Source organism: Thunnus thynnus, chromosome 16 (assembly GCF_963924715.1).
Source record: "Thunnus thynnus chromosome 16, fThuThy2.1, whole genome shotgun sequence".
NCBI lineage: Eukaryota > Metazoa > Chordata > Actinopteri > Scombriformes > Scombridae > Thunnus > Thunnus thynnus.
In genome coordinates, this window is record NC_089532.1 from 3525648 (window position 1) to 3550709 (window position 25062).

At 40.8% G+C, this 25062-nt stretch overlaps 1 protein-coding gene across 6 annotated transcripts in view; it reads left to right on the top strand.

Annotated features, from left to right (window-relative positions):
* The window catches only part of syne2b (spectrin repeat containing, nuclear envelope 2b), a 167165-nt gene that overhangs the window by 138754 nt on the left and 3349 nt on the right, over window positions 1-25062 (top strand). For all 6 annotated transcript variants that reach the window (XM_067614887.1, XM_067614886.1, XM_067614890.1 and 3 more), the window contains 16 exons: window positions 6615-6777; window positions 11411-11598; window positions 11911-12061; window positions 14564-14746; window positions 16804-16941; window positions 17128-17322; window positions 17889-18198; window positions 19408-19476; window positions 19906-20042; window positions 20126-20255; window positions 21304-21515; window positions 21712-21912; window positions 22027-22155; window positions 22312-22503; window positions 23491-23568; window positions 24259-24308. In XM_067614887.1, the coding sequence (XP_067470988.1) occupies window positions 6615-6777; window positions 11411-11598; window positions 11911-12061; window positions 14564-14746; window positions 16804-16941; window positions 17128-17322; window positions 17889-18198; window positions 19408-19476; window positions 19906-20042; window positions 20126-20255; window positions 21304-21515; window positions 21712-21912; window positions 22027-22155; window positions 22312-22503; window positions 23491-23568; window positions 24259-24308 (2526 nt within the window). The remainder of the gene's footprint in view (window positions 1-6614; window positions 6778-11410; window positions 11599-11910; window positions 12062-14563; window positions 14747-16803; window positions 16942-17127; window positions 17323-17888; window positions 18199-19407; window positions 19477-19905; window positions 20043-20125; window positions 20256-21303; window positions 21516-21711; window positions 21913-22026; window positions 22156-22311; window positions 22504-23490; window positions 23569-24258; window positions 24309-25062) is intronic.

Below are 25062 nucleotides of genomic sequence, written 5' to 3' on the forward strand. Positions count from 1 at the left end.
TTAATGATCAGTTAATCCATAAATCAATCGACAGAAAACTAAATGGCAACTATTATCATAATCGAGTAATCATTTTAGCCATTTTTAAGCAACATTACCAACATTTGTAATCATATGTGAGGATATATGATAGTAAACTGGAGTAGACTGAAGTAATACAACTCTCTGGTCTCTGTTGTCTTACATGAAAGCTTTTATTCTGGATCCAGGAAGTAAAGTGTACACTTGAATAGAACATGCTTGGCTTTCACAGTGAATCTTCACACTTTATACAGACTTCCAACCTCAGAATCTCCCACTTGGAGACAGTCCTGACAGTACACACCAATACAAGATGACACATCGACTGGGTCTGTGGATGTATGACATAAAAAACATATAGTTATGAACATCATGAACGACCTTGACCCAACAGAGACTAAGCTTCTCAGTGCACAACTTCAGCAGCTCAGAAAACTTCCATCACAGTCAGTAAATTTCCACCGCACATCTGAAGGTCACCAGAAATTAAACGCTCAGTCTTGTGCATCAGGTGCCAAATATTACGTGAGCATTGTGAATAAAACCATAACGAACATTTAAAAGACACCTATCTCTGAATGACAGAAAGCCATTACTTAAACAGATCGATGAAGCCGTCAATGTTTTGTATTCCGTGTCTGTTAACCCTAACCCTAACCCTAACCCTAACCCTAACCCTAAACCCAACCCTAACCCTAACCCTGGCCCTGACCCTAACCCTAAACACAACCCTAACCCTGGCCCTGGCCCTGGCCCTGGCCCTGACCCTAACCCTAACCCTAAACCTAAACCCAACCCTAACCCTGGCCCTAAACCTAAACCCAACCCTAACCCTAACCCTAAACTTAATCCCAGCCCTAGCCTTAACCCTAACCCTGGCCCTGACCCTGACCCTAACCCTAACCCTAAACCTAAACCCAACCCTAACCCTGGCCCTAACCCTAAACCTAAACCCAACCCTAACCCTGGCCCTAACCCTAAACCCAACCCTAACCCTAACCCTAACCCCTAACCCTAACCCTAACCTTAATCCCAGCCCTAGCCCTAACCCTAACCCTGACCCTAACCTTAAACCTAAACTTAAACCCAACCCTTACCCTAACCCTAACCCTAGCCCTGTTAAGCTTTACATTTCTGTTTTCTTTCTTCAAGCCTTTTTTTTTTGCCATTTATTTGTATGTTCTCGTCATTCATTCCTCTCCTCCACTTTTATCAGACTTCATTATTCAGACCTGTAATATATTGCTTTTTAGTGCTCTGAACCGCGGGGGTGGTTCGCTTAAAATGGAAGAAGTAGGCAGATGGAGGTTTTCCAGGATGAGGTTCCCCGCTGGGTCTGTCTGTGTCAGCAGCTTCGGTGCTGCTGGCGATAATGTCTGAGATCCGGTAACGGTAACAGCAATCGACAGCTGCACCTGTTAAAGACCTGGACTAACTTTAATGGGCTTCTGTTACTGTGTTCCTGCTTGTTTTCGCTGTTGCTTCAGGATATTACGGGTCGTAAAATAATGCTCCACTTTTATAGATTGTTCAGAATTTTTTTTTCAGTGTAAATATTTCATTTTTCTTTTATTATGTGTCTTTGGTCTTGTTGAGTTTTCCTGAAGCTCTGATATCTAAACACCAACACACACAGTACGACACGCTGGAGCTCTATATCTAAAATATGTGATTTGTGCATCATTTTAGATCATTTTATATTTTTTATGAACATTTTGTAGCACTAATCATATCTTAAAATATTCTTTTATCAAATTTGAAATTCAGGTGGATTTAGTAAATTACAGAATGACGGGTTGTCATCGAATTGTGTTGTAGACGAGATTACATCATTTAATAATTATTATTTAATTCAGCTCAAGGCTTCAATAGTTCTGTTTTTAGCCCTGGTTCCAGGCATAGCAAATCTCTGTTTGTTGTTCAGTTCACCACTTTGGTCCAGACTGAAATATCTCAACCACTATTGAAAGTTTTGCCACAGAATTTAGTCCAGATTCATGTTCCCCTCTGGATGACTTGAAATCACTTTGGTAAACTGTTTCATCTATTCATCTAACTTTCTCTATAGTCTAAGCCTTATATAGTCTAAATATGTGAGTAATGAGTAATGATTTAGGAAAGTAAGGACAAAAGATCACTCGGCAGGACAAAAGTAATGTAACATTTTTGGTTTGATGCTAATAAATGCTGTAGATAAAGTGCCTCTAGATTAGTCTTAACGGATCAATTCACTCAAAGGGATAACGTTTTTAATGCTGTGAGCATCCATTCTGAATGAATTGCATTTATTCGCAAAATTTGAAACATTGTGCACATTGTGACAAATCAGATATAAAAAAAATCAAATCCAATACACTGGACACGACCTTCATCCACTCATACAGTCCTGTTCTGATACAAGTACGTACTCTTTAAAACTCCCCTGAAACCAAACTTTTAAAGAGACGGGCAGGAATCATATCACTCTGACAGACTCAATCCTAAATCTTTACTAAGCAAAATGTCAAATATGTGCTGTTCTAAGCTTCTCAAATTTTAGGATTCTCCACCTTTCTGCTCTATATTTTTGTAAATTGTAAATGTTGTACGGTTTGGACTGTTTGTCAGACAAAACAAGCAATTTAAAGTCAATCACCTCTGTTTTCTAACATGTTATAGACTACAGTGTTAATCAAATAATAATTATAATAACTGACACATTAATCAGTAATGGTAATAACTGTTAGTTTAACTATTTGCAGTTTTTCAAAAGAGCTTCTGATGTTGTGTATCCTTGAGTGAACCTGTTACTGAATCCAGCTGTTTGGATGAGCTGGAAGAGGAGGAGGGAGGATGGAGAGAGCGGAGGAGGAGGAGGAGGAGGAGGAGGATGGGGACACGTGCACCGCAAAAGAGGAAGGGAGGGAGGGAGGGGGGCAGCGCTTGCTAGCAGATGAGCCATCGCCATGGAGTAGCCTCCTCACCGGCCCGTAAGTACCTCTCGCCCTGATCCCGAGCACCTCATCACATCCCCAGCACACCCGGCCGATGTGGGGCTGAGGAGGCAAACGGGTGAAAGGGCAACAGATCGGGTGTTTTGTTGTGATAAAGAGAAGCAGAAGGAGGAGGAGGAGGAGGAGGAGGAGGAGAGACGGAGAGCAGGAGTGAAGGGGGATGGGCCAGGTTTTTGTCGGTGCAGGCATGTAGGCAGGCAGACGCGCGCCAAGTGATTCAGAGCAAATTCAATTCAGCTCGCCAGCTCCAGCCGTCTTGTGTGTGTTGGTATTTCTGCAAGCTGGCAGCTTGGACAGCAGGTGTGTGTGTGGTTTTTTTTTTGTGTGGATGCATGAACCTTTAAATATCCGTGTGTGATCGCTGCAGCATGGCATGAATGATGTCACTGATGTTGCTTTCCGCCCGCCTCCATCTACTGCCACGTCCTCACATAGACGCATGCAACCTTGAGCTCACACCTGTATGCACGCACATAAACACAAACACATGCATGCAGATGCATCAGGAGCCAGAAATAGCACAGGAACAACCCTCAACAGTCTCTGTTATTGCAGCATCAGCATCAAATGTTGTGATGTTCCGATTATGCAAAGCATAAAAAATTTGTTTTTGATGTGACATGTTGGCTGGAAGGTAAAGCAAAGCAGCCTCGTTTATGGTGGAATGACAGCTGCTCGTTGCTGCGTTGGTGTCAGTGTTGCATCATTCAGCTGTCTGTCTGCTACAGCAACAGTAAATAAATAATGGATGAGGATGGATTTAATACCTTTTTTGGATTCAGGGGACAGACAGAGTAAGATAACACACACCATAGAGAGAATATATATCATCCCTCTCATCCATACTGCTGTGCTCGTGATGTGCAGCTGAATGCACGGAGCATCCCGTCACTATACAGATGTTTTCATGTAGTCAGATAAACTAAAGCTCTCTTACTTGAGACTCAAAAAACAGTTAAAATCTTGGTTCATTATTTCAAGCATGCGTTGTCACCAAGCATGCTATTATGCTAACACGCTATGCAGTACTCTCACTTGCCAGTTTATTAAGTACATCTTACTAAAACTAAATAATACAACAGCTGCAACTGTAATAAATCCAACCTTCATTAAGGTTATAATGTTCAATATTTGTTAAACCTGTTTTACAGAGGCGTTGATTCAACTTAATGGTTATTTTGGAGGTTTTATTCGGTTATATACTGAGTGATGTTTTTCCTCTCATTGATGTAGATGAAATATAGAAACATCTGTCAGTATAAAGGAAGCAGCACCACAAATTACTGCCTCTAAAATCACTGTGGAGTTTAACACGTTTATAAAACAATTTCAACAAGCTCAACATTATATTATACCAGGGCTGCTCTATTAGACTGCATTAGTTTTAGCTATGTGTGCCTAATAAACTGACAACAGCCATTGTAAACATGCATAACTGCAACTGTGGGCATGTTAACATGTTAGCATTCCAATTTTAGCATTTAAGTCAAAATACAGCTGAGGATTGTGGGGTTGTGGTTCCAAATGTGGCAACAACACCAACGTTGCTGCAGCAGACGGTGATCACAGACACAGCAAATGAGCGAGCAACCTCTTATCCCAATTATAAAACCTTTTTTTGGCTATGAACCAACCTGGAAGAAAAGGCAAGCTACACACACAGGTATGTTCAGGCAATCAAAAGCACAATAATGACAGACAAACAAATCTCCAATCATCCCCTAGTTCCTCTAAGTGGTGAGAAATCACACAGCAGCCGGTGATCAACAACAAGAACCACTAAAATTTCCTCCATTTTTGTTATTGCACAGATCTGTTGATTGAATAGCAGAAAAAACCAGCAGTGACTGGAGCATTTACTTTGTCAGAGTTGAACTTTTTTCCAACTCAAGAGGCTCGGAGTAGAGATGGACTAATAAATCATATTATTATCTTGTCGAAAAGTAAAAGAAATTGTAGTCCAGAAATTATAAAGATATGTTTGAGATCATTTAGAAACAGTGTCAGTGTTACATAGTTTGTCCACAACAGAGCAAATGTATTTTTCTGGTTTTTCGGGTTGACCCTAACCCCCTAACCCCCCAACCCTAACCCTAACTCTAACTGTAAAATGTCCCACATAGTACATATTTGAGTCATAACAGAAAAATAGTTTAGGGGATCCGAAGTTTTTGCATATGTAATGAATATCAACCATATTTTGTAACTCAAATTTCAATATCAATATCAGACTTAAAAATCCAGTTCTGTTTGGGCTGCAGGTGTCCAGAACACTCAAGCAAAGCGCTGAATGCTGGTGTCACATGCAGATTGATGTAACCTGCTGTGTATTTGTTTAACTCGTCCAACCACACACACACACACTTAGACACTCAGAGGTGGATTTTGGTGGAAGGCTCTCACCGGCTGCGGTCACACGGCGGTGCAGTGTCACCCCTTCTCTGCATTGTGTCGGTTTGCGCAGGAGAATGAACCGATGTAGGTCACTGACCTGAGAGCTGAACTGGAATGCGGTCTCTCTCCCAGACTGCACCCAGCTCTCTCAGTCAGATGTAGGTCAGCCTGCAGCTCGGCTATAATGGCTCCTGTTGTTGTGTCATACGTGAGAATGACAGCAGCACTTCCCAGACACCGTGACAACCCGCCACAGCGCTAATCTGTGGTGTAGAGCTGAACGCGGTGCTGACAAAAGCAGGGTTATGGGTGTGATTCTCACCGTGGATGGCCACGCTCAACGTTTCTACGCTGTGAAGAGAGGTTGTGTTCACACCGCATCTCAAAGTGTCCCGATTCAGATTTTTTTTCTTCTCATATGAGACATTCAGCAGATTTAATGTGTTTGAACAGAGAGATGCTGCATTGTACAAACTTTCATTCCAAGGCAGGTGACCACCTTAGAAATTGTTTATTTGAATACTGAAATCTGAATTTAGCAAACAAACTTTAACAAAATAAGACGATGTATCTGTCAAACAGGGCTGCTTTTTGGTGGATTGGTAATTTGAGTGTTTATATGTACCTGTTGAGTTAAGAAACCGTCCTGTAACTAAGAGTTCAATCTCTGTACATTACTGGAGAAGTCTGGCAATGTTCTATATTGTTACAAATCCATGAAAAGGAATCTATCCGCTAACAAGTTTTATCTGTATATATCTTATTCCTCTGTGCCGTAGACCAGCTGCACTGGTTGACATGTTCCTTCATCACCATTATTTTGTCTCAATCTCACACACACTGTTCTGCAGCCAGAAATACTCACTAGATTCCCCCCAGTTTTACACAATGGGTTCATGACCTACTGTTTCATTAAATTAGAGAAAATAAAATATTCTTTGAGAGGTTCCATGAATAAATTTTATAAAACATGGAACCCTTTCTTAGTTTATGTTAGAGAAAACATCCAGCTGCCTACTGCTCCTTAAACTCTTTAAACTGTTTTTCATCTTCTGCACCCAATGTGTAATTCCTTCAAACTGGTGATGTAGAAGAGAGAAAGACCAGAAGAATTAACGTAACAAGACTGCTGACAGGTTTTGGTCTTCAGTATAAATGATCTTTGACCAGTTTAACTACAGCAGTACTCTCTTTTTCCGTCTGCAGGGTGAGGAAGCTGAAGGAGACGCTGGTGACGGTGCAGCAGCTGGATAAGAACATGAGCAACCTGCGGACATGGCTGTCTCGGATCGAGGCGGAGCTGGCCAAGCCGGTGGTCTACAACGTCTGCCACAGCGACGAGATCCAGAGGAAACTGGCCGAGCAGCAGGTGAGCGGAGACAGAATGATTTTTAATTCTAATGAGATGTTTGAGCATTTATGAAATTTGAAATGAGTCAAACACCTAGTTAACGTACAGCTTTATTCAGTTAAGCATTTAAAAGATTAAAATCAAGACCACCAGTCAAATTGGTTGTGATCTTGAATAAGTCAGGTCTAGCAGAGTTATTTTTAGGAGTTCACTGTTACGTGACTGACAGTTGGAGCAGTTGAAGGCTTGAATGAATATAAAACTCTCCTTATTGAATGATCGGTGCATCAGTAAATGATCAGTTGTGTTAGAAAATATCAGAGGTATGTGGTTGTGTACGTACAAATCTAGAGAGAGCAGCAAACTACAACTCCCAAGAAGCATTTCAGTAAGAAACATCCAGGAAGTATCCGGTTACTTACGGCGTTATACTGCAGGTACATCTCATTACTGAGCTCTTGGTGGTGACATTTTGAGGAAATACAGGAAAAGATGTTTGCAAGCACATAAATTATATTTTGTGGAGACATTATTGTCTTGCATAGAATAATTTAATCTAAGCAATTATGTGCTAAATAAGTTTAACACCGCAAACACTGCACAGCCGTTTATAATACCGTCAGACAAGTTTTTACAACTCTCAAGAGTTAGTACAGCAGCAATCGTTTTATGTTTTGTTGTAATGATCATGAGATAAACTGTAGAAACATAGTGTTCTTTTATATGCTCTTTAAAGTAGCGCCTTGCCGGAGGAAGTCATACTGAGGTCCAGCAAACGTTGAGACCCCCGCTGTGTCGACAGACTGTGTTTTGTCTTGTAGGACTGAAGTCGGTCTAAACACTCGGTCACATTGTTTTTCTGCTCTGTGCACAATCAACCTGACAGAGTGTTACAGTATGCCACAATTTTATTGACACAATCCAATTAGCTTTTGTTTCCCGCCCCCCCAATCCGATTTCTAGTAGGATTTTGGTCACTAGGGAATTAGGAAAAGCACAGGGAGAAGTATGCAAGCACTAAAGATCTTGTAGAAACACAGTTTAAATTAGTTCACTCAGATTCTGGGTCAATAAATTAATCCGGCAACAACAGCGTAACATTTTGTTCCAAATAACAATGACGAAGCATTTTGCTTTTGCTACATCTCAATATCGTCTTTTCCATAGCAACAACATCTGAGCCTCATGGATTTTGTAGTATTTAAAGCCATTCAACATAATAAACAGACAGGAAAAAGGGAGATTTCAGGAACAAAAGTGAAATGATTTAAAACACAAGAGGAAACTCCAGGAGAGTGTTTCTCTGTCGGGGAACAAAGAGAGAAAACTTTCAAATGAGAATTTATAGTGAGGGAAAAATACAGCTCTATCTAACTGCTGAGCTTTGGAAAAAAAAAAGGGTGTTTTACTTACTCCACTATGAGGCGAGACACCACAGGGTACTTTTAGGGAATGTTAGGGCAGGAAGTACCTTACTTACACACTGGTGACGCTCACCTGCTTTTAAACCCTTTATGTTATAGCCTACCCCAGCAGCGGTCCGCAGCATAATAACACAAGAATAGAGTAATGTGAGCTACAAAGTATAATCTCAGCAAGCTGCAGGAAGCGGTGTATTTGTGAAGGAGGAAGCTGCCATGCTGGGCTGAGAGACGGCAAATGCACTGAGAGCCGGGCCTCGGGGGGCGGGGGGGGCGGTCCGGCGTGCTCACGAAATGGACTTCAGCCCATTTGTAGACTGCTGGACTACCACTTTACTAAATGCAGGAAAGATTCTGGGTTTATGGAGAGGTGAAAAGATTCAGAGGAAGGATTATTCCAACAGAGGATGAATGGGATTTGCTTTTAGATACAGTACGCTCTCTACCAATGTCTTGCATTTGTGTTTTTGTTTTTTGTTTTTTTTACATTTATTTATTCAGGGAAGTTTCACTGAGAGGAAACCTCTCATCTTTTGCAGGAACACCCTGATCACATTCACATAGTTACTCACAGTCACACTTGTAAGATGCTTTTTCACCTCTCACACCGGGATTTATCCTGCCGGTCCGGGGATTGAACCCTTGTGACCGGATTGATGCCGGTCACAAGTTCACTTCTCTAACCTTTAGGCTGCAGCTGCTCCACCTCTTGTGTATGATCAAGCACTTCCTGCTGGGGTTTGACGATAAGACAAACAAAATGTGTGCTTCCTCTGAGTGCTCTGGAGGTTTTTTACTCAAAAACATCAGCCGAAGACAATAAAAAAAGCTTTCAGATTGCTGCTAAGTTGATATATCACAATTATTAATATATTGCAATGTCAGACAGTCAGCCGGTCTACTGCTTTGATCCAGACTGAAGTATCTCAGAGTTTGAATCCTCCTGGCTTCATTTAGTGGTCACAGCAGGTCAAAGTTCTGAACATCGAGTGAAATATCTCAACATCTACCCGACAGATTAGGACAAAGTTTTGTACAGACATTCATTGTTCTCAGATGGTTAATGATACTGACGTTAGATATCCAATAACATTTCTTCTGGTGCCACCATTGAGTTTTTAAGTGAAATGTCTCACCAACTATTGGATGGATCGCTATGAAATTAGGTTCACACATTCATTTTCCCCTGATGATGAATTGTGAATTGATTTTTGATGATCTCGCTCCATCATCATGTTCAATTTTAATTTGCCCAATACTTTGGTTTATGACCAAATACATGCAAAACTAATGACATCCCCATCATGCTAATGTGCTAAGCTAAAATGGTAAACATACCTGTTAAACTTTAGCCTGTTTGCATTGCCATTGTGAGCATGTATGCTGACGTTAGCATTTAGCTCAAAGCACTCATGTATGTTAATGGGGTGGACAAAATATAAGGAACACTTTTCAATATAATGTACTCCAGTTCACCACCATCACACACTACAACCTCTATAATAAACATAAAGTAGATTTATCACCTTTCTGACGATGTCAACAAAAATTAAAAATGTATAAGCTTCATAAAAGTAGAATTTATGGCAGAGCTGTTGTACACACATCCTGTTAAACATCAGATTTTATATGTTAAGATTTACAACTTGAATGGGTAATTATTGTAAACTCAGCTCTCACTCTGCACTGCCTAGACTGTTTTTTTTGTGAGGAGAAACCCCACATTAGCAGCTCATTTAATCTCACCTGTTGCTTCTGTTATATCTGATCCCACCACCTTTTAAACTGCAGGTACTGAATTATGTCAGAATATTCACATTATACAGTAATTCAGCTCTCCGTCAACACTGCAACACACTGTGGGGAACATGAAAACGCAGCCTCTTCTTCATTGAGATTGGTTGACTTTTCTTGCTTTTCTGGGAAATTGAACATTTTTTAAACTTACAAGTTCTCTGAACTGTCAAAAAAAAACCAACAGTCAGAGTGCTTTTTGCTGTCAGTCTTTATCTGTTTGTATTTTTTAAAAAGGACTAGCATTTTGAAATAAAAGCTATAATGTGCTCTTAACAGGGTTGATTGGATATTTCTTTCTAGTTCTAGTTTTATGATGGATTTTGTGGACAGAGTGCAAATGCATTGATTTCACAAGATGTGAAGAAGGCTGACCTACGCTAATTTGTTGACGCGCTGATAATCTCTTGCTAATTACTTTTCTCTCCCCTCAAAATACTTGTGAGATCTTTTGAAACAACAAGAGAAGAAATAAAAAAAAAAAAAACTCTAGAAATCCTCAAAACAAATTGGACTTGATTCGCCTGTCTGAGGAGAGAAATAGCTCTATTCACAAAGGGGAGAGATAGAGAAAGTTGGCAGACAGGCAGAGAGAACGAGGAAGAAAACACGAGCAAATTGGTGAGAGGAAGAGGAAGAGACGGAGAGCCGCGCCGGCTGAAAGAGACGGGGACTTATCCTGTTCTTCAGAAAAGGCTGCAGGTCTCTCCATTAGTGGATGAAGGACGGCTGATATGACTCCTGTGTGGATGGGCTCTTTAAGCTTTCACCGGTTACCATGGCAACCCAGAGAGTGGTAACTTTGAACAAACAAGAGCCAACAAAAAGTGCTGTCAGGCCTCGGTGGGGGAGCGACAGACGCACACACCGCAAAAAAAAAAAATCTGATGTTGAAGTGCTGGAATAAAAGTACTAATCCCACCGTTTACTGACCGACTCTGACTCATAGTGAACAAACTTCATGTCTTTGTGTGGCCGAAGTTCAATATGTCATTCAATGACAACTGAGCTCTCTCCATCTGCTGAAAACATTGGAAATGATTGAACATTCCAACAAACACAAATAGCTTAAAACAAATCCATTTGGCAGATGTTCTCCTGGGGAAAAAAACTGATTTCTTTGGAAACTCCTTTTTTTGCACCGAGCCATCATGTGTTGCAGTCAGGATCAACTACTTCTGTAAATTATGGTCCAACTCTGGAGTGTTAATGTGGTTTATTTTGGCAGCTACGAACAATTTGAACTCAACTTGACCATAGTGAGCCTCAATCTGCCTCCAAGTAGATTGTTGTATCAAACCTTTGATCAATAAATGAACTCTAAACAAGCTGAAACACAAAATTGCACCAAGTTTAAACTAGTCTTTTGTGGTCCAGACCAGAGGAAACAAACTGTAGATGTGATCTAAGTGCGTCTGTGCTGTTTTGAACTACAGGATCTGCAGCGGGACATCGAGCAGCACACGGAGAGCGTGGCGTCGGTGCTGACGCTGTGTGACGTCCTGCTCCACGATGCCGACGCCTGCGGTGGCGACTCGGAAAACGACTCGATCCAGCAGACGACCCGCAGCCTGGACCGACGCTGGAGGAACATCTGTGCCATGTCCATGGAAAGGAGGATGAGGTGAGCGGTTATACCAGGTTTCAGTGACTCCTCCTGCAATAAACTGCCCTCAATAGTTTACTGGTGCTGTTTGTTTCTGGTGTAAAACTCTCAACTGTGTGTTTTTTCTCTTCAATAAAGTATTTTGACAGAAAATGCACTCACTTAAATTTATGTAGTGAACCTGACTCACATGACAAATGACTCATTGATTTATATTTGTTTTTAGGAGATGATGATTCAATGAAATAAGCAGTAATAAATCTGAATTCATAATTTATCCCGTTTCCTGCTGCCAGGCTGCTTAGTTGAATTTCCTCATGTTGTTTTCAGGATTGAGGAGACCTGGCGTCTCTGGTGTAAGTTCATGGACGACTATTCTCGCTTTGAAGACTGGCTAAAGACAGCTGAGCTCACTGCAGCCCAGCCTGACTCCGCCGACGTCCTCTACACCAGCGCCAAGGAGGAGCTCAAGAAGTTTGAGGTAAGCAGAAGGCTGGACAGACAAAGCTGTGGCATGAAAGAGGCCCTGCTAGACCTAAGAATGGGGGCAAGTCTGTCCTGGTAATGTAGGAAAGGCCATAGGTTCATTAAAATCAAGAGAGTTTGTCTGGTTGGAAACACGATTCAGTAAATTCAATTAAAGTTGCTATAAAGCAAACTTTAGGCCTGATGGTTCATCCTTTGGGGAGCAAGGGGTTAGGTCAAATTGAATGAATGAAACTGTCCATTAGATTTATAATTCTTTTGTGTACAAGATGAGGTTTTGACCAAGCGACAAGCTCCTGGGCTGAAAAATGAAGCCAATGCGGAAGTGCTAAAAACTGTAGTTCCTTGAATGGCCACTTGAGGCTCCAAAAGCGAGTCAATCCCCATAGACCCCCATGTTAAAATGCCCAACTTTACAGCAGAAATAAACATGTTTACAGCCTGGTACAAAAAACAGTTTAGGTCTCTGTAGCTAATTTCCCCTTTCATTACAACTGTACGGAGGCTGCTTTGAGTGACAGGTCCGCCGGCCTCTAGGTGGCTTGTTTCAGCCATTCAGCCCGCCTCTTTGCTCATTTTTGATTGGCTGGGAGTTAGGCAGTGTCATGCACTGCCAAGATGGCGACGGCCGGAGCGGCTCGCTTTGAGCTTCAAAACCGCTCCTCAGAAACCAACGGGTGACGTCACGGTAACTACGTTCATATTTTTATACAGTCTATGGTTTTGATCAGATGATGGCACCAGGAGAAAGGTTACAGGATGACCTAAAACATATAAGGGTTCATCCTCTGGCGAGTGTGAATATTCACCGCAAATCTCACTAAAATCTGGTCAGTAGTTGTTAAAACATCTGGCTGTGAACCAAAGTGTCGTACAAACCGGCAAGGCGGCGTTTTAACCAACAGACATTAGCAATGACTCCAGTCTTTCCAGTTTCAGAGAATTAATTAGTTGTTGTAAATCTCAGTCTTTTTGTTTCGTTTCCTATCAAAATATGTCCAAGAGATTAAAGGTACAATATGTAAGAATCAGAAATTCCGTCTCATTAGTGACACCGGTGGCTGTTAAGTGAACTGCAGTCAGTCGTGCTATCGCGTATGCTTGCACGTACAGCACCTTTTCCATTTTTACACAGTTTTAGAATTCAGAGTCACATATGTTTCCCGATTCTCTTAGCTTTTTGAAGTATCCAACATCTGGGACCAGCTGCAAAAAAAACAGTGCATTGGTTTATTTTGTCAGATAGTTACAGCCATAAAAAATAATGCCTGCAGCTTTGGAAACTTTTTATTTATGATATGTTTCAGTCTGAATGCAGTTTCAGGTTCAGGTGTTCAGCTGTTGCTAAGGTAACCTTTGATGTGTCATTCTGGATTAGAAACACAGATTAGCGTCTGTTAATCTCCGACTCCGCTGAGGTGCCCCCATCTCTATGGCGACATGTATTCAGTGTAGACGGTGATGCTTACTAAACACACTTCATCCTGAGGAGAACCAGTGACCTACTGGATATACTGACTGTCACATGTAATGGAAGCTGTGGGAGTGTAATCGTTAGAGAAGTTCAAATCCACAAACGGACTGGAAAAGGTTGTTAATCCTCTGAGCGGCTGATAGCGGGGGCCTGCTGTGTGCTTTGTTCAGTGTCAAAGTGTCAAACTGTATATTGACTTTACTGTAGAAATGTTAGGCAGAAAAAGAGCATAGATAGAGCATGTTTTATATCAAATTAGTATAGTTTATCCAACTATCTATCCAGTTAGTGAGATTGAACAAAAACACAAATACTCATATTCATTTTCCAGGCCTTTGATCAAAGCCTCCTCTTGAGCATTTGCCATTTGTGTACATAATCTGCCATGGTATTGATTATAATGAATTTTTTGTAAATCAGTCAAACAAGCTCACACTGCAATCAAGTACCTTTCATATAGGGTGGTATAGCTTAAAATAGGGTTTTACTAGTAAATGCGAATGTGTTTGAAAAAGGAACTTGATTTAGTTCAGGTTGGATTGAACAAGACAGATAGAAAAGTTTGAAAAGAGATTAATTAGCGTTGCATTTAATGTAATAATGTAATAATCAAATATCAAAACCCGACCATACTCCATACTAAAATAAGAATAAAAGGTGAGAGCAGTGACATAATGGAAGTCAGTGGACACAAAGTTAAGTAAAAATGTATGCTAAAATAAATAAAAATGTTAATAAATAGTATAAATTGTGACGATAACAGAATAAAATGTTTCTTATGATGCCGGCTCTGACAACTAAACTCTTTTCTTTAGTGCTTCACACTGATCATGGTTCCCACCTGGTTCCTGACATCTGTTGTCTCTGACTTACATGGAGTTCAATATCAAGTTTAGAAAATATAACTTTTTGTACTTTTAATGGAGTGTAAAACCACAAAAAGAGTCAGTTTCAGGATTCATGTTCATGTCTGCATGTATGAAGTTTGAAATTTGTCTTCATACTCTCATGTTCTCCTCTCAGGCGTTCCAGCGGCAGGTTCACGAGCGCCTGACTCAGCTGGAGCTCGTCAACAAACAGTACCGCCGCCTGGCCCGGGAGAACCGCACAGACGCCGCCAGCAAGCTCAAAGTCATGGTCCACGAGGGGAACCAGCGGTGGGACAGCCTGCAGAGGAGGGTGGCCGCTGTACTCCGCAGACTCAAGGTGAGACGGGAGGTCAGAGGTCAGGAGTGTGATTTTATATGATTGCTCCTCAAAAATAATGTTTAAGACCTTAGTATACATTTTATTTACATTTATAAACATTTAATAATGGGTTATGGCTGTAATGTAGTTGTAAGTAGATATACATAGTATATACATAGTAAAACACAGTTGTAATAATATAAAATATGGCTTCATAGGAGAAGTTATAATTGCAGACAGTATTAACAAACTTAAAAATGTCCTTATGTCTAGTTATAACTACATTATAATGTGCTATAAACCATTTATTAAATGTGTGTATACTGCTTATAAATGCTAAATAGGGGGACTTAAAGTGTAACAAAGACTTTTAATTGCAGATGGGAGATAATCATGATTAATATTTAAAGCTGTGTTAGGAAACTTCCCCAAAATAGAAGCAAAATACTGAGAAATTTGAACTTCAATACCTAGAAATCCAGTATCAGAGGCGAAATTGATTGACTCTGAGACAAAAATCAGAAACCAAACATCAGCACGTATCAAACCTTTCCCCTTGATCTCTGCGGTATCTCTCCCGGCTCTGGGCTCCGCCCTAAGCCGTCAGGATTTAGGTCACCTCTCAGACGGTGACGAGGCACGAGGCGTCACGTTGGCAGGAGGCTGGTTTCATCGTGGCATGTGGCGCTGAGCAGATGGGGGATGTTTATGTTGCTTTAGAAAGATTGCGTGTAATCAAAGGAGTCAGCCGGCGGTTGACCTTTGCATGCTCGGCCCCTGTAAGCTATATTCACATCACGGTAATACGAGGAAGACCGAGGTCACCAGAGCTTAATAGTATGTGTAGAAACATCCAATCACAGGAGTTAATTCATAGACTAGTGATGAAGGAGAGAAAGACTCAAAAATGGAGCTGAGCTTTTATTACCAGACTGCATTTTGATCTATTGAGACGTAAAAAGTTCAGCTGTTAGAAATCCAAGCAGACCTTGGATATCTGTAAAAAAATTTGCATTTTCACACATTCTCACGCCACACATCCATTTTCTCACACAGTGAAAAACCAATTCATAACTGATAATGTTGCGGCACGAAAAGAAGACACTGATGGCGCACAGACAGACAAGACAGAGCAGCACATTCAGACCATCAGGGGGGAAAGCCAGAAATATACACAAATCCATTATATTGTAATGTATTCCCATGCATGCTGCTCAGAGTAATCTGTCAGCGGCTCTTCTGGCAGCAGCACAGCATCTTTCCATCTCTTCTTGTGCCATGCACACAGGTGGAAGTGAGTTACCATGGTTACTACGGGGACGCTCTGTGTCTTTGTCACTCTGAAACTTTCTCGCAATTTCCAATAATAGGTTTTTTGGTTATTTGTGAGGCCATTTCATTCATCCAAATTGTTTGCAATTGTTAGGCTTTGAAGATGGCCAGCTGAGTATTGAGAATAGCAGCCCTCAGGTTTAACTTTATATAACCAGGTTTAATTATCTGAATCATATTGTGATGTGTTGTAAGGCTGTTTCATTTATATAAACTGTTTTTCCTTGTTTGATCTTGATGATGGCCTAGAAGCCTGCAACCTTCTAACATTTTAGGCTACGTAATGTTTTCATGAATATAATTTCAAATTTGAAGTAGCCATTCTTCTGATAATCATTTCCTTTCCTGATCCACCCAATTATACACTGTTGTTGATGCATTCTTGGTTTTCATAGCACCCACAATCTAAGTAATCTAGACTGGTGCAGATGTCTGTCTGTAGTTGGTGTTTTAAATTACCTCCATCCCCCCCGATGAGCAAGGATAATATTTGCCTCACAAATTGCACAATCATAGAACTTCTCTATCATTGTCCATGCAGCTCCAGAAAGCTAAGATTTATTTTATATGTTAACTCAGTCCTGTGTGTTGTAAGAAATCTCCTTTCTTCGGTCTGACCTTGGTCCGTCTCATCTTTCTAAGCAAAACAGAGGGAATCAATAAGGGATCATTATACTCTCTGAAATGAAGCCAAAGAGAATTCAAATAACAATCTCATCATCTTCTGCTCTGTGCCCTCGCAGCACTTTACCTCTCAGAGAGAAGACTTTGAGGGGACTCGTGAGGGGATCCTGGTCTGGCTGACTGAGATGGACCTCCAACTCACCAATGTGGAGCACTTCTCTGAGAGCGACATCGAAGACAAGATGAGGCAGCTGAATGTAAGTCTGCTCCCACTCATCATTACACTCTGCTTATTATACATGTTTATCTGCAATATGCCATAAATCATCCCGCAGTTCTCCTTTTAATAAACTGAATCCCGAACTGTCTACATATTTCCAGTTACTCTGGACCCCTACATTTCTAAAAATGTCTGTTTTCCTCCCTGGTGTCACCCTCCGCAGGGTTTCCAGCAGGAGATCACGTTGAACACCAACAAGATCGACGCCCTGATCGTGTTCGGGGAGAACCTGATCCAGAAGAGCGCTCCTCTGGACGCCGTGCTGATCGAGGACGAGCTGGAGGAGCTCCACTCCTACTGCCAGGAGGTGTTCGGCAGGGTGGCTCGTTTCCACCACCGCCTCGTCAACAGACGCCCGGTCAGTCAGACCACGACGGTCCTATACTGTTACAACAGGTTTTATGTTTTGTCAGGTCAGGTTTTATTTGAAGAAAACTTGCACGAGCCAGAACTGTAGGACCCAGATTTTGCTGTTTGTTTGGTTCACCAACAATAAATGGGATGTCATATAGAACAAGCTCAGGAAGGTATTTTTCAAGCATCTTCTTGTGCACATACAGGTATATTATTCTTAGTGAAACTCCCTCATATGTGTTCAACTCAAGCAGCAACCTCCGGGGCTGTAAAATGAAGCCAATGTGGAAGTGCCAAAAACTGCAGTTCCTTGAATGGCCACTTGAGGCTCCAAAAGCGAGTCAATCCCCATAGACCCCCATGTTAAAATGGTACAAAAAACTGTTTTGGTCTCTATAGCTAATTACCCCTTTCATGTCAACTGTACGGGGGGTGATTTTTTTATAACTCACCCGTTTAAATTTTATTAAGCCGTAAAGTTATGCATAATGAAAAGAAAATGGGTTGTTTTAATTAAATTCTTTAAATTAAACGATTTACAATTTCTTGATCTTCTTCTTCTTCCTGCAGGTTCTGGAAGAGGAGAGGGAGCTGTCAGACCGAGACACCGACCTGGACGACTCACCCGATCTCACCAACGGGACCTCCTGGAGGAAGACGAGTAAGAAAGAGGAGGAGGAAGAGGTTCCAGCGGTAGGCGGCGTCTCGGCCGGACGGCAGGCCATGTGCCACCTCCTGGCGCCCCCTCTGGAGCGGTCGGGAAGAGAGACCCCCGTCAGCGTGGACTCTATCCCGCTGGAGTGGGACCACACCGTCGACGTGGGAGGATCGTCATCACATGAGGATGACGAGGACGCTACCTTCTTCAGCGCCCTGTCAGGTAAGACGGCCGCTTATCTGCAGAACTGCAGGTGTTCACTTCTCTCAGTCGGTCAGAAGAGGTTAACTTCCATCATTTGGTGATTATATGTTGTAGCGTTTTAACTACAAATTGTGCAATTTCACATTTTATTGAGAAAGTTTTTAGATTTTTCACTTCTTTCTTTTAAGACTGTACATATGATATATATGAACAGTTTATCAGCTTTATTTTTCCTCAGAATTTACAGACGGCTGACAAATTAAAGGACAAACTGGTCCAGGTCTGAATGTTTGACCCCTACAGTAAGGGGATCTGGTGGCTCTGTTATGCTTTGGGGGTCATTTTGCTGGCATGGTTTGGGTCCACTTGTCCCCTTAGAGGGAAGAGTCACACTTTAACCTATGATGAAACATTTCTATCCTGATGGGAGTGGTCTCTACTAGGATGACCCCAATTCACAGGGCACGAGGGGTCACTGAATGGTTTGATGAGTATGAAAATGATGTGAATCATATGCTATGACCTTCAACCTAATCGAACACCTATGGGAGATTTTGGATTGACGGCACTCTCCACCACCATCATCAAAACACCAAATGAGGGAATATCTTTTTGAAGAATGGTGTTCATCCCTCCAGAAGAGTTCAGAGACTTGTAGAATCGATACCAAGGCTGAGGAACACCATTTGTCAAAAAAATGTTCGCCATGACTGACATCTCCTTTGTCTCAAACAAATTTCAGGTCTTTGCGAGTTAGTTTCCAGACTGTAGTGAAATGAAATGATCAATAAAGACAGTTTTTTAGAATAAAGTCCAACTTTATTATCCACCAAGATGTTCCATCTGGTGGTTCAATAAAATGCACACTTGCAGGACAACACAGTGACAGTGTACTGTCTCTCTAAGTAATAAAACACAACCAGTCCCTGGAGAAAAAACCAGATTAATATTGATTCTCTAGGAAATAAGCAAAACAATTTTCTGTGGGAAAATTGCTTTTTATATATGTTCTTGTTGCCAAAAGAGCTTAAAATGATGGAAAATGAATCATAAACTTGGGAAATGGTCAGCAGTAATGAAAAATTTGATATTTGTACTTGACAAAAGAGAGACGACAAAACGGGGACCCGCTCTGTTAACTTTGATTCTTTGATGCTCATGAAACAGCTTCATAAGCTCCATCCCTTTTAGCTGTCGGACGCCGTTGACCTCCGCTCTCTCTTACAGATGTGAAGGTCACAGAGAGCTCAGAGTCGTTTGTTAAAGCGACTGTCAGGGCAGTGAAAGCAGCTTCGGGTAGGCGCTCTGCCTGCTGCATGCGACTGCCTCACTGTGTGCTTAAGGACCCACATCCCGTCTCCTAGCAACCACATCCCCTCCTTCCCCATCCCTCAGCAGTTATCCATCTAATTTTTTTTGTCTTTGCTTCACCCAATATGTATTTTAAGTCACAGATGTGGCTCTGAACCACTACAACAGTCTTTTGTTTGCCAAGATCAAGTGACACATGAAACTTGCATGATACTGTGATCCATTTGTGTTGTTTTCATGCTGTTTTTGCATGTTATTCACAGATGTTTTTAGTTTTGTGCATGTGTCAAACCACAAGACTATCTTCTCTGTGGTTTATTTTTTTACCTTGTTGTCATTCTGGTTATGCATGTCTCTCTTTTTCCTTTCTTAATTTTTCATTACTTTTGTTAAGCATTTCTTCTTTCTCCTCAGTTAAGTCAGTGACCGACCCACCCAGCTGGCACCAGCCCGGCTCCCCGGAGAGGAAACGAGTTCCCCGAGAAATGATCAGAGGCCTGAGCTCGTCTCCCACACACACCACCAGCACTCCTTTCCGCCAGCAGGGATATGTAAGCACACACACATTTATTATCTGATACAGCATTCCTTCACTGTAGATGTTTGAGATGAACGTTGTATTGTGTGCATTCAGGCTAAGCTGATGTCGGAGTGCAGCGGCAGCATCAACAGTGTGAAGAGAGTCAAGCTGATCCTGAACGATGAAGAGGAGCTGGAGGAAACGGGTCTGACCAGCAGCACGGCCGACAAACAGACCAGCACAGGTAGAGCAGTGACGGAGAGAGATTAACTCTGTTTGACTTTGTGGAAAATGAAACAACAGACAAATTCAAAGTCTTGGTTTAGATTCAGAAAATACAAATAGTGATAGAACTGTGACTTGTTGTAGGCTGATGTACTGATGGCTGCATAGTTTTATAGTGTTTTTTCTGGTTTTACTAAAGCTGGATGAGATTTTTGTGTTGTAAACCAAACTGGCTGACAATTATAAAAAAAAAAGAGCTGCAACTAATGATTGTTTTCATAATCGATTAATCTACTTAATTATCTTCTTGTTTAATTGTTTTCACAATATCCCAAAGCACAATTTGACACCATCAATTGTCATATTTTGTCAGACATGAAGTCCAAAACCCCACAAAATTTGATTAACTATAATTTAAAACCAAGAAGAGCATCTTTGTCTAAAAAAATTACTTATTATCTAAAAATTAAATTATCAAAATTATAGTAGTTTTCATGATTTATTTATTTATTTATTTAATGTGCTCATAATTTTTTTTTGGATTAATTGATTAATCATTAGTCTATGGAATGTCAGAAAATGGTGAAAAATGTCAATTACAAGTCCCCAGAGCTCATAGTGTCTTTAAATTGCTTGTTTTATCAAACCAACAGGCCAAAACCCAAATGTACTCAGTTCACAATGATAAAAAAAAAAAAACAGAGAAGAAGAAAACATTTACATTTGAGAAGCTGGAACCACCAAATAGTTGCCACCTTCTGCAGTTGTTGTCATTTATGTTTCAGCACTGATGTTAAAGATCATGTAGAGGCTGAAAGACTTCTGTGTGATCATCATATTTGTCACATTAATGTCTGAATGTCGCAGAAATAAAGTGGTAATGATTTATTGATGTTAAAACCCTGAATTAAATACCTTTATTAATACTTCCAATAGCATCATTAGCTGTAGAACAAAAGCTTAAAAAGACCATTTATCACCCAAATGCACATGTAAGTCACACTTGTGCTCTCAATCCTAGACTATCTAGATGTTTCCTCACAGCGACTCTCTTTGTGTCTGGTCAGGTGTGATCGAGCGCTGGGAGCTGCTACAAGTGCAGAAGTTCGACAACGAGACGGACATCAAGCAGGACCTGGAGCAGTGGCAGAAGCTGAACTCTGACCTCTGCGACGTCACTTCCTGGCTGGGCAGGGTGCTGCCGGAGCTGGAGAGGCTGCAGAGAATCGCACCGTCCACCAGCATCCGAGACACAGAGGTCAACATCAGGAAGCTCAAGGTAACAACAAAAAGACTGCACAGTCATTTTTTTCATGACTTATATTTTAAACCGTGAACACTGGGACAGAAATGAGGAAATTCATTGATCTTACAGGAAGTGATACTTTCTAATCACACAAGACAGCTAATTTAGGAGGATAAACACTTCATTCTGTCTCCACAAACATTAATCTCTCCCCCTTTCTTTCCTTCAGGAGATGCAGAAGACTTTCAACAGCTACAAGTGTCTGATGATCTCCGTCAACCTGAGCAGCCGTCACTTCCTGCGGGGCGACAGCGCCGAGCTGCGGGAGCTGCAGGACGCTCTGAGCTCAGCCAACCACAGCTGGACGCAGGCCTGCGGCGGGCTGGAGAGCTGGGAGAGGAGGCTACACTCCGCGCTCATGCAGTGTCAGGTGAGGGCTGACGACAATTAAGACAATTAAGACAATTAAGACAATTAAGATACTTGAACCTAACCTTTAAATGTAGTATGACCTTTGACCTCTGTGATTTTTTTTCTTCCTTAGGAGTTTCATGAGACGCTGCACTCTCTGCTGTTGTGGCTCGCTCAGACAGAGAATAAACTCAGAGCCATAAACATCAGCGACCTGTCGACCTCACGCTCCACCCTGCTGGAGCACAGAGACACGCTGACGGTGAGGAGACGACCGCCATGATCATTTAATGCTTAATATTCACTCTCTGACACTCAACAAGCTTGGAAAATGCTCTAAACATTCACTGAGATGGGAGAAAATTTGGGGGATTTAGAGGAATAAAGGCTTGTGCTCTCTGTTGCCCCCTTGCTGCAGGCTCTGCAGGAGGAGCTACGTAGCCGCCAGCGAGACGTCTCCTCGCTGCAGGAGATCTCCTCCCAGCTCCTCCTGGAGGTCACCAGAGAGGACAGCGTGGAGGCCAAGGAGAAGGTCCACGTCATCGGCAACAAACTGCATCTCCTGCTGCGACAGGTGGCCGCCGACCTGCACGCGCTGCGGGGAAGACTGGTAGGACGAGTTTCATTTCTACCTCGTTGTTTTCCAGGTTTAGCTGCGCATGAGGGCTCGTAACATCTCACCTTATTAGATAGACATTCCATTCATTGCAGTTTTTCCTGCCATAAAGTGATTGGAACAGCAAGTGACGAAACTTTAATGTCTTTTTTTTTTTTAAATACTAGTACCAATATTATTATTGTTATAATATTATTGTTTGTAATGATACTAAAACAGTACCTTTTCAGCATTTTACTTGGCTGGGTCCTTTTTCAAACTATTTTTAAAAACGTGTAAGTATTTAATATTTAATGTAGAGCCACAGGACAACTTAAAAACACAGCATCAAATGAACAAAACTGTCATTTAAAGCTCCAAATCACTTTGTTCTTTCCAAAGATTTATTAGGATTTTATTTTGAATTGTAAATTGTAATTGTAATTGTAATTGTAGGGTTTTGGGGACACTAATGAAACCAGTGATTGTACCTTTAAATCAATATCTGATCAAATGATAATTAAAACCAGACTGTCAGTAGTTTTTATTTTAAGTATTCGTTGCCACATAAACAATTTGTTTGGTCTAATTTAAAAAAAATCTTATAACCATCCTTTCCTGCATCAATTAGTAATCTGAAGTAAAATTGTTGAGTTATATTAAGTTCTTAAAAAAAGTATAAAAGTTATATAACGAAACTTTAAGTTAGCTTATCTGAGACAAAGTTGTTATTTTGGGATATTATATACACCATAAACAAAACTGGTTTGAGTAGTCGCAGTACTGCAAACAGTTTCATTATCATTACACTCCGACCCATCTGACATCATGGTTCAAATCAACATTCCTCAAAACTAAAAGGATAAAATAAGTGAGATGCAATCTACAGTCATCAGGAGGAGGGAGGACCGTCAGTGCTTTATGACCTCTGATCCTGTTGACTTTGACCATTGTTTGTTCAGTGTTATCTGATGTTCTGTTTGTTTCCTGTCTGTGTCTCAGGAAACCTGCTCAACCAGCTCTGAAATGGACAGCATCGGTCTGGGAACGCTCAGCTCTCCTCTGCTGCTGCAGCACAAGGTACACCTGGTGAATACTGACATACACATACAGCAGATGTTCCCCACATGGGGTTGCGGGATGATTAACAGGATAGGAAAGTAAAAAAAAAGTATTTATTTTTATATATTTTTCAGACTTTGTTATAATCTTCACTAGGAAAATTGTGAATTTTACCTCTAAAATGAATGTAGTTTAAGTCTTCATGGTAACATTTCTAAAAGAGAACTAAAATGCAAAATCAATGAAATCACACTTAAGAAAAATTCTAGTTATATTACCCTAAAAAAACCCCAAAACATTTAGCCTGAGTCACCAAAGGAAATGTCATGTTACCTAAATCAAAAAGAGGTTATCTTCTCTACGGTGGCCATTTTGGGACATAAGACACATATCTCGTCTGGAGTAGCTTCATGCTACCAAATACTACCATGCTAATGTTATCATGTTAACAATCTCACAATTAGCATGTTGACATTAAATCTTAAATTAAAGGTGAGTGATTATAAGTCACAAGTTTTAGAGGTGTGACATTATTAACTGTAATGTTGGACAAGTGGAAAACCTGTTAACCTGTTTTGATCATTTCATTTTTTTGTGAAGCTACACTGACATTTTATTTACTTTACATCACTAAATTGCAATTCTTCAGTTGTTCAGTCATATTTTGAAAGTAGAGAAGTGATTAACGCCTTTTTAACTTTGCTTTAGGAGGAGGCTGGTCTACAGGCAGCTACAGTCAGACAACCAGCGACTAGAAGGTACGTTTAACAAGCTAACGGTTATATTACTTGATTCTTAGTAAACTAATTAAAAGGTTCAGTTCACCCAAATTACAAAAAGAAATCTCACTTTCTGGCCGGTTTGTTTTATTTTATGTTCCCAGGTTTTCAGTTTTTTTGCCTTCATCACAATACAATGGAGGTAAATGGAAATTAGTTTGTGTTGCTCACAAAATGAAACATTAGACTTAAAAAATTAAACTGTTCTCATTGGAACTACTTTCTACCAAATAAATAGTTCCAATGAAAATTGTTAATAGTGAAGTCTGTGCAATTTTTCAATGATTTGAACACCACAAACAAAATTCCATTTACCTCCATTGTACTGGGACATAAACGGGCATTTCAAAACGTGGTTAAATAAAACCAAAACTGCATCTGCATGGCGAGATAATGCTGAAATATTGAGTGAACTGATCCTTCAAACAAACAAAACCACTGGTTCTTCAGGAACAGTTGAACATTTTGGAAAATATGGTTATCTGCCTTCTTGACAAGTGTTAGATGAGAAGATTTACAGTGTATCAGTCTCATGTCTGTGTGTTAAGTATGAAGCTAAAGCTTAGCATAAAGACTGGAGACAGCTAGCCTGGCTCCGTTCAAAAATCAAAATTACAGCTACGTACACGTCTGAAGCTCACTAATTAACACATATGTGCTTTTTAACTCCGCACACAAATAGAAATGTTTAAAAAAAAAGTGGTTTTACTTGGTTTTTAGATGTCTATCTCTA